The 10,256-nt window shown below is 27.1% G+C and overlaps 1 protein-coding gene across 3 annotated transcripts; it reads left to right on the top strand.

Annotated features, from left to right (window-relative positions):
* Positions 1-1,282: 1,282 nt before the first annotated feature.
* Positions 1,283-8,524, top strand: LOC123261306 (dual specificity protein kinase splB-like). 3 transcript variants are annotated; one of them, XM_044722890.1, is made up of 5 exons: positions 1,283-1,570; positions 1,655-1,808; positions 5,275-5,380; positions 5,585-6,423; positions 7,309-8,524. In XM_044722890.1, the coding sequence occupies exons 3-4, from the start codon at positions 5,290-5,292 to the stop codon at positions 6,418-6,420; spliced, it is 927 nt and encodes a 308-aa protein (XP_044578825.1). In that variant the 5' UTR covers positions 1,283-1,570; positions 1,655-1,808; positions 5,275-5,289; the 3' UTR covers positions 6,421-6,423; positions 7,309-8,524. The 3 variants fall into 3 exon arrangements, with proteins under 3 accessions (XP_044578825.1, XP_044578826.1, XP_044578824.1); XM_044722891.1 differs by lacking the exon at positions 1,283-1,570 and having other exon boundaries at positions 1,622-1,808; XM_044722889.1 differs by lacking the exons at positions 1,283-1,570; positions 1,655-1,808 and adding an exon at positions 4,377-4,712.
* The last annotated feature ends 1,732 nt before the right edge of the window (positions 8,525-10,256 follow it).

Raw genomic sequence — 10,256 nt, 5'->3', positions numbered from 1 at the left:
AAATTTATGAATTTTTTAGAAAATTTTGTTAAATCTGTGATAATTATTTTTTGTTAATTGTACATTTTTTTATATATTAAAAAAAAAATATATCGATAAAATTAAATAAAAATTTCGTTGAAAAAAATCAAAATTAAAATTGTTGACCCCACTTATAAATATTTACCAAAATATTTTATTTAGTAAATATTTTTGCTTAGTAAAAATATTTTAAATATTTTTATATTTAAAATATTTAAATATTTAAAATATTAAAATATTAAAAATTCTAAATATATAGCAATTAAGTATTTTAATAAACTACCTCAGACTTTAAAGTCGTTAAATATAAAAAATAAGCTTAATAAAAAAAAAGTATTTCAGTGGATAGCATCAATTGATATCTAATTTCATGATTACATCTTTGTTATCATAATATGCTCTCTTGTTTTTCTTTTTTCATCTTAAAATGATACTTTATATATTAATATTAAGTCTTTTTATTGATTTTTGTTTCTCCAGGTCTATGTACAGGTGTTTTTTATAACACCTCTATAGGTGCATATTTTGTATGTATACACTAATTTTGTATCCTGGTAATAATAAATAAATAAAATAAATAAAATTAAATATTTAAAAATATTTTATTTAGTAAATTTGAATTTGTATTTGATTTTACTCATATGTAACTTATTTAATTTATAGTATTGCATTGTACTATAATGTATCTGCTTAATTATCTAACTGCACTATTTAATTATTACCCATTAATTGTATTCAAATCTCGTATTATTGCCATTCGGCTTTGGCATATAAATTTAATAAATAAATAAATAAATAAATAAATAAATAAATTGCTAGTTAGAAAAATGTAGGAGTTAAATAAAAAATTCAAAGAACTATTAAAATTATAAAATAAAAAAATGATTATCTCAGTATGAATAAGAACAAAAATTAAAATTCATTGACCGTGATAATCTTTTTCTACGAAACGGAACAACGAGAGTAGTCACTGAAAAATTTCCAAGCCGAAAAATGCCAACAAAGAACTTTTAATAGTTGACAAAGAATTCTTATGCTTCTTGACAAAACATTTTTGGAATGTCACAAGTCACAATCTTTAGAAGCTCTGTTAATTAAAAAAAAAAAAAAAAAAAAAAAAAAAAAAAAATTCTAACTAAAATACCGCTTAAATATTTTAATGACTAAAAAATAATTTTTTTTTTTTTTTGAGCACACTGATCTCTGTGTATACAATTAAATAAATAAGTTTTATAAGATCTTACGGTAGTAAGAAGTACCAATACACGACAAAGCTGGTGAGTTAAGTACAGACTAGTAGTCATCGAACCGTTTATAGCTTTACTCGGAACATTTAACAACGAGCGACTAAATTTGTTTGAACTTATCTTTTTTCATTAGTCACTCCCGTCTAATTTCATTTGTATCACAATTAACACCCAGTTATATATTTTAAAGTTAATCTACGGGGTTCCGAGCAATTAAAAATAAATAATTAAAAGAGAAAATAATATTGTGAAGAACAATAAATAAATTAATGACAGCAAGCTCTTAAATCAACCGTGTAGTAGTAAGTGCAAGTAACATTATTCTAACTAACATTATATGTTATATAAATGTATTTTGTTTTGCTCACACATGACTTCTTTATTAGAAACCACCCGCAGTATCTCTCGGGCGTTTTACACCCACATTCTTCTTTCATGGCTTTCAGACATGTCTCTAACTATATAACATCGTCTGCAGTGTTGTCTGTGATCACGATTCTATACGAAGACATTCAATAAATACCCATCAACACCTACAATATAAATATTTAATAAATATTTATTTTCTTTTTAATTAATTTTAAACTATTATCCTTAAAAATATATATTTTTTTTTAATTTTATTTATCGACGATAATAATAATTATTAATAAATAAAATTATAGATTTCTAATTGAATAAATAATTCAAGATTGGAGAGCTTCTGCCCTGAAAAAAAAATTAACGAATTAAGAGAAAAATTCTTGAACTAAGAAAATAATTTTGAAAAGTTTCATTGTCTTAAATCAAGTAAAATTTAATTAAACCAAGAAAAATTTGTTAGTTTAAAAATCTTTCTAGGTGATTATTTACAAGTGGGGTACAATAGTGGACCCCACTTGTAAATAATTACCTTTTTTTACTCAAATCAAGGCTGTAAAAATTTTCTATTAAATTAGTCATAATTTCATAAATTAAGCTAATGCGCAGACGTTTACTATGTGAAATTTTAAAATTTATTGTGTACAATTGATTAAAATAATTCATATTATTAAAAGAATAAGCAAAATTTTGTGGCCACTATTGACATTTTTAAAGATATAAGCTCATCCCGATGTTACACTCATCAAGAGCTTTCATTTGAGTACCCACATGCATTTTTGATATATTTTTCATATATACATATATGTAATATATATAAATATATGAAATATTGATGTGGGTATTCAAATGAAAGGTCTCGATGAGTGTAACATCGGGATGAGCTTATATCTTTAAAAATGTCAATAGTTAAAAAAGTACAGTAAAATTTAACATAATTAAGAAATGACCTTGTATTTCGTGAACTATTGACATTTTTAAAGATATAAGCTCATCCTGATGTTACACTCATCGAGACCTTTCATTTGAATACCCACATCAATATTTCATATATTTATATATATTACATATATGTATATATGAAAAATATATCAAAAATGCATGTGGGTACTCAAATGAAAGCTCTTGATGAGTGTAACATCGGGATGAGCTTATATCTTTAAAAATGTCAATAGTTAAAAAAGTACAGTAAAATTCAACATAATTAAGAAATGACCTTGTATTTCGTGAACTATTGACATTTTTAAAGATATAAGCTCATCCCGATGTTATACTCATCGAGACCTTTCATTTGAATACCCACATCAATATTTCATATATTTTATATATTTATATATATTATATATATGTATATATGAAAAATATATCAAAAATGCATGTGGGTACTCAAATGAAAGCTCTTGATGAGGGCAACATCGTGATGAGCTTATATCTTTAAAAATGTCAATAGTTAAAAAAGTACAGTGCAATTTAACAAAAGTAATTATTTAATAAAGCAAAATTTTATTTATTTATAATTCACAAGTCACGGCAGTCACATAATGATTGTAAAGTTGCTAGTTAATCAATTAATTAATTAATTAATTAATATTTAAAATTTATCAGTCTCGTTATAGTCCAGGAACGCAAACCACCATAGTAAAATTTAATAGAAAATTTTTATAGTAAAGAATATGGAGTTCTTCAAAATAATTTATTTTATTAAAGTAATTTTTTTTTTCTGCGGTTTCAATAAATGACGAATGATAAGTAAATTGCAATAAAAATTGACAAAGCCCGACCTCGGAATTATTTTCCCTGATCCTTGGATAACATGACATTTAATTGTAACGCCGACATATAATGTCTACTCACACTCTTTCCATTTAGTTGGAGGATCGCAATGACGTCGTCATTCTATTTGTGATGCGGTAGACGACAGCGATATCTTTAGAGTCTTACGATACACAAATATATGTAAATATATACACCTGATGCATGTGTACGTCCGAGTCTGATACTCGTTTAGTTTGACAGTATTTTAGAAATTTTCCCACTGTTTAAAGTTTAAATAAAAATCAACTTTTCCTTCTTCTTATCCCGTAAAAAATTCAATATTCACTTTTATGTATCCATAATTTACATTTCATATTTTTATTTACTCCGTAATTATTTAAATCTGTTTACAAACTTGTCCGTCCAAATTTTAAACCAACACGCTGATATTTCAAACACCAGATTATAAACTTTTGACAAGGTCATTATTAACACACGAAAATAAAATTGCTTTTATTACAAGCTTTTGTTCTGGGTACTTTTATTATTTCTTAAAATTAATCATTTATCCGCTTGAATTTAATTATTATCAACTATTATCCTAATTTAAAACAAGGTCAGATAAGAAAAATTTTTTTAATTCCTAAAAAAAATTAATTTCCTTGTAAAAATTAATCCGAAATTAATTAATGAGAAATTAAATTTTCTGACTAATTTGTCAAAATAAATCTAAATTAATTCTCAGTTAAAAGATAATCTTATAATACCCTGGAATTTAAACTGTCTCGAAGATATTTATTTGACAAATAAATTAATAGCAATTTACTTGACTTCCCAAAAAGAAATAATGAGAGTTATTTATAATTATTTGTTGTATTTATGCAACGGAAAAAAACTATTTCAAATATTTGACGTCGCTAAAAATAAATTCTATTATTACGTATTTTTAAATATTTTACTCACCTAAAAAGTCGAATGCTCTGAATCTGAATATTAGACCAAAGTATAAACAAAATGTTTAGTCGATAACCTTTAATTTAATTGTCAAAATTATTTTAAATTATCAAGTGATTTTTTTTTTTCAATTTACTAAATAAATTTATGAATCCTTACGCGATGTGCAATATGTACAATTTGTATCCTTGTGGTTGTGTTAAACAAAATAATTATAACAATAATAATTATCCTGTGAAGAATTTTCCTTACGAGTGGAGTCGGATCGGCCCGATGGGGGGACAGGCAGAGCCGAAATTAATTTACGTACCGCCGCATCCTGGAGCGGATATTGAAGTCGAGACAAATATTAGAACTAAAATTTCACAGAAGCCCGTAATTATTTTATTTTTTAATTATAATTATTAATTATATTAAAATTTGACAATTTTTGATCAATTTTTTAATCAATAAAAATTATAAATAAAATTTTTTTTAAAAATTGCACTTTGAATTTTTTAAATTTTCTTTGTAAATTTTTTTTACTAAAAAAATTATAAAAATTTCCCGATGTCGGCTAATTTAATTTTCATTTATTAATTTTTCATTAAATAATACTATTTTAACCTTGTTTATGATTCCTTTTTTCTTTTACTAGTACACAGAAAAAAAAAAATGGTAAAATTACATTATATTAATGTAAACATGGCGCTCCGTATAGAAAACTGGAAAAATTACAGTTTTAGATTGTAATTATTATAGATTTTATAAGAATTACATTGTAGAATATAATATTTATATTTTAATGTAATAATTGCAATTTTTCAAGTTTTCTGTACGAAGTTTACATTATATAATATAATTTTTTCGTTTTTCCGTGTAAATATTTCAGATGATTTGAATTAAAATTTTTTTTGTAATTAAATTTGAATTAATTTATATAAATTTAATATTTTAGAATGGATTAACCAACATGCAGTTTCCAATGGCACCACCGGATTTACTGCGCCGTATAAATGAAGAACGATTGCGTACGACTTATCAATCTTCTTTTTGTAATTCTAGTAAGTAAAATCGCTGATCTGAAAGAAGAAAAAAATTAATATGAAAATTAAATTAAATTAATAAAAAAATTATTACAAAAAATTTATTTATAAAAAACTGTAAGTGTAAATTTTTAAAAAATATTTTTAATGATTGAAAAAAAAAAAAATTAAAAAACCGGCTAATTTTATTATTATTTTATTAATTATTAATTTTTTGTCTAGATAATTACCCAATGGTAACTGACTACAGCAATTGGGTGTATAATTACAACACCAAAGCGAGATTAGCTAACATGCAAAGACAAGAGTCGGAAGAAGTCGAGTGTCGACCACAACCGAAGCCGCCTTATCTAGGCGGGCATGAAATCCCCGGAAGAAAACGCAACGATTTGAGTCTATCTGTTCCGGCGAAGAAATCAAACGGCAGAAAGGTTTCCAGCCGATTATCCCGCGCGTCTAGAGAGCAGAAACAGAAAAGTGATAAGTTAGACAGCTCGCAGAAGCCTAAAGTGGAAAAGAAACTCGAGGGTAGTAAAAAAAAAAATGAAGAGATGGAAATTGCTTCTAGTAATCTTGATGATTCCTTGAAAAATTCTGGGAATAATTTGGAAGAAAATTCTTACAACAACAACAACAACAACAAAGAAGATGATATTGAAGAAGCTTATGGCACACGAGGCAATTTTGAGCAGTCTGATGATGATCAGAAAAATAAAAAAGAAGGCAATAGCGAGAGTAGTGACAGTTTTAACAGCGCAGATAGTTGTGAAAGTAAGACAAGAAAGAGTAAGGATAAAAATAATGATGAAACTTATATGTATTTAAATTATACAAACCGAAGAAGAAAATACACCGTTGATTTGAACAATGAGCACTTTGATGTTGATTTTCTTCCTTGGCTCAGCGAATATCAAGACACGATTGGTGAAACTGGAGACGAAATTCTGAAGACAAAGTTACATTATTATGGAAAATTGCGACTTTTGCCCGACTATGTCGCCTATAAGAAGAAACAGGCAGACAAAAAAAAGGACAAAGATAAAAAAAATGTTAAATAAAATTTTATACAGAAGAAAAAAATGTTTTTGAATCAAGTAGGGTAGAAGTACCGTTTTTGGCAAGTTAACATTTCGATGGTTTAATTAGCAATTTGTCTAACTCCTTATTTTTTTCGAGGGTGATTTTTTAACATTTTGATGTAGCAATAATCCAACTATAAATTATTTGAATGATTTAAACCTAAATACTATACCGGTATTAGATATTAATGATATTAAATTGTTTTTTAAAATGATAATAAATTTTGAACTAATTATTTTTTCCGTACAAGTGGGAGATTCTCTAAAATGGAGTTAGACAATTTGCTAATTAGAACGTCGATTTGAATTAATTTATAAAAAATTATAATTTTATAACCATATTTTTGTTGAGTTTTAAAAAATGTATATTAAAACAAATTGAGTTTGTAATAGTTTATTAATATAAATTCATTTATATCGTTTATTTGAACAATAAATGGCCACAATCGGTACTTTTACCCTATATAATTTTGAAGAACTTCATTTCGTTGATTTGAGTAAAAAAAATTCTTAAACTAAGAAATTTTTATTTGGTTTAAGTAAATTTTATTTGATTAAAGAATTTTTCGTTTTAATTCAAGACAATTACCCTTTTCAAAATTACAGAGTAAAAAATTTTCCGTTATTGTGTAGAGTGTTAAAATTTGAATGTTGAATATTGCACTCTAGTGTGTAGAATTTAATAGTGTGTTAAATCATTAAATCAACACATGAGAATGTTAAATTCTACATACTAGAGTGTAATATTCAACACACAAATTTTAACACTCTACACAATGACGAAAATTTTTTTACTGTGTATATTTTCTTGGTTCAAGGATTTTCCTCTCGATTCAAGTTAATTTTTCTTAGTGTAGTTTTTAGGAGTTGCGATACTTATTCCGGTCTCGATAAGTCCAGCTATTTGCAATCTTATCTAGCAGCATGATAAAATTTTATCACTGTTTCAAATTGATATTGCCTTTTGGTTGATAGCATTTTATAATTCAGAGGCGTTATTGTTTGCTGTAGTGCATTTATGTTGCCTTATTCTGTAGCTTTACTTCTGCGCCAGTTCTAGTTCAAGCGCAATTGAATTAAGATTTAAGTGCTGTAAATTTAGTCGCAAGTTTTTAAGGATGGCGGTCAGAATAATAACTAGTGAAGAAACAATACGTGTTAATTACTGGTGGGAATTGGAAGCTTGTGAAGAAATAAAGTCTCCCGTTTTTGAAGTTACTGACAATAAAACGCGGGAAAGTAAGTGGAAGTTTTCATTGAGGTCGGAAGAAGATAAACTGTTGATTGACTTGGATTTTTCTTCGGCTTCTGCAAGTGTCATTCAGTACAGCTTTTATATTTGTGAGAATGTTTGTGAGAAGAAGAAGAAAGGAGAGAAATTTAACGTGCACAGAGGATGGGGCTCGGGTGATTTAATAAGAAGACAATGTTTGCTTGTCAGGAATAATTTTAGGGACAAACTAAGAATATTTTGCGAGATTATTTGTAAATTTAACGTCGGAAAAGATGAGCCTGACATTCCCGAGTGTCAGCTGATTGATGAATTGAATATTTTATTCGATTTAAAAAGTAGCGAAGAGAAAAGTCCGCTAATGGAATTGAACTGGGGAAAACTCTTCCTGGAATACGTTGGAAATAATAATGAAGATATGAAAAATTCTGGAGATTCTTTTTGTAATGCAGAAGAAGTTTTTGATTCGTCTGATAATCTTAAAGCAACTTTAAAAGAATGCGAAGATTCTATTTGTACACGAATTAATATTGACAACGTGCTTAAAATATTTACACTCGCAAAGGCTTCAGGGTTGCCAGCTTTGGAAGAATATACTACCGGTTTTATCAAAAATAATATTGATCATATTCTTGCTGTAACGTCGCTTGAAGATCTTGAAGATGATAATCCAAAGTTGGCTGCTACTTTGCTAAAAGTCGCGTTGAATAAAATTAATGAGTCTCAAAGAATATTGCATTCGGTGAAAAGTTTTCTTCATCTTCAGTAACTTAGTTTATTAGTCAGCAAAAATTTTGCTTAAAAATTAAAGTTTATTTTTTTAATAAATTGAAATTTTATATTTTCATGCAATTATAATAAATTGTACTTTTAATTATCTAGAGGATTTATTTATTTAATTTTTAAAGCTTTTAAGCGGATCATGAAATTTTATGGGCTTTTTTTTTATTGAAGTCTAATTATTAAATATTAATTTACTTTTCATGCTTTTTAGTCCCGTAAAAAATTCATTTAAATTTATTTATTGATTAATCAGTAAGTATACATTTTTTTTTAGTTCAGTTTTTTATAAAAATTATTCTTTTAACTTTTATCTCAAAAATTTGATCATAATGAAGTCAGCTGATAGCTGTCAATTTTTTTTTAATTTTTATAACAAATAAATTACACTGATTTGAGCACATAACACCTTACTATAATAAACTCGGGTGGCTCACGTTGAAAATGCGAAGAAACTACTTTCTCTCATGCATACTGTACAAAGCTATTAATTTCGATCAATGTCAATTATTCCGTAATGAATTAATTTTTCTGCAACCGATGTTGCGCAGAGGAGATGTACGACAAGATTATTTAAGGCTTCCAGCTAGCCATCTTGCTTTTTATGATAAGTCATTTATAGTATCAGCAATACGCGTTTGGAACACATTACCAGCAAATCTTACAAATCTTGATACTTTTAAGGTAGTACCCTCGCCAAAGTCGTTTTCTTAGGATTTTTTTTTAATTTTGGCAGATTAATGTTCATATAATTCTGCGTCGATTGGCGCAATTTGAGAATTTTTGACCATCTAGTTTCCGAGATATTTAATTTCAAAGTTTGAGTTTTGAACGCTCTTATACATTACAGTATACGGGATATCGAAAAATTTACCTACAAACATTTTTATATCTTAGAAACTTTTCTTAGGATCTTTTTAAAAAACTAGAGTAACGTTAACTAACAACTAAACAATTAAAAAAAAAAATTCATTGATAATTACCACACAGTTTCAGAGATATTTAGTAATAAGTAATTAAAAATTTACCAGACTTTAGCCGAGGAGGGGATACGTTAATAAAGCTGTGGCAACAGCGCAAGTTTTGTAAGCCGCGAAAGAAGTATGAGATGCGCATGCGCTGACAAATTTGAAAAGTTTAATTTACGTTAGGTGTAATATTATAGTTATTAATTTTATTTATTTAAAAAAAAAAAACTATGATTATTTTATGAAAATAAGTATTTTTTTATGATACTAAAGTTAGTCGACATTTCCAAATAAATGTATGTAAATAAATAAATAAACGCATGTATCAAAACAGAGGTTAGTCTACAGCTAGTCCAATATACTACAGTATAACCACTATAAAATATCTTAATGCTCACGCAGTGTTGCCAGACTTTTCAAACGATCAGTTTCTCGTTCGTGATTGGCTGAAATAAGTACATAAACAGCAAAAAGTTTTAGGCTTGTCAATAATGACTATCCGGTATGTGTACCGTACACTCTAGCATAAACTTTTGACGACGGAAGTCGCGAGGGTAATACCTTAATGAATTTCGTAGCGCTGCATTCAACTATTTTCATAGTCTAGAATCGATTAAGGACGTTCCCAAGCAGCAGTTGTGCTCAACTTTAAAAACGGTCTCCCCATATAAACCATACTATAAATGCAACAACAAAAAGTTGCGATCCACTGTACATTTTCAGTGGCGCGAACGTGCGCAGAAGTCCAAAAATATACCCATTGCGTCGTTTTTCCGATCTGGCAACATTGTAATCTCTTTCTGTATATTTTTATTTATATTTGAGCCGAGTGTAAT

This window comes from Cotesia glomerata, linkage group LG3 (assembly GCF_020080835.1).
Source record: "Cotesia glomerata isolate CgM1 linkage group LG3, MPM_Cglom_v2.3, whole genome shotgun sequence".
Lineage (NCBI taxonomy): Eukaryota > Metazoa > Arthropoda > Insecta > Hymenoptera > Braconidae > Cotesia > Cotesia glomerata.
This window is presented reverse-complemented; position numbering and strand designations above follow the sequence as displayed.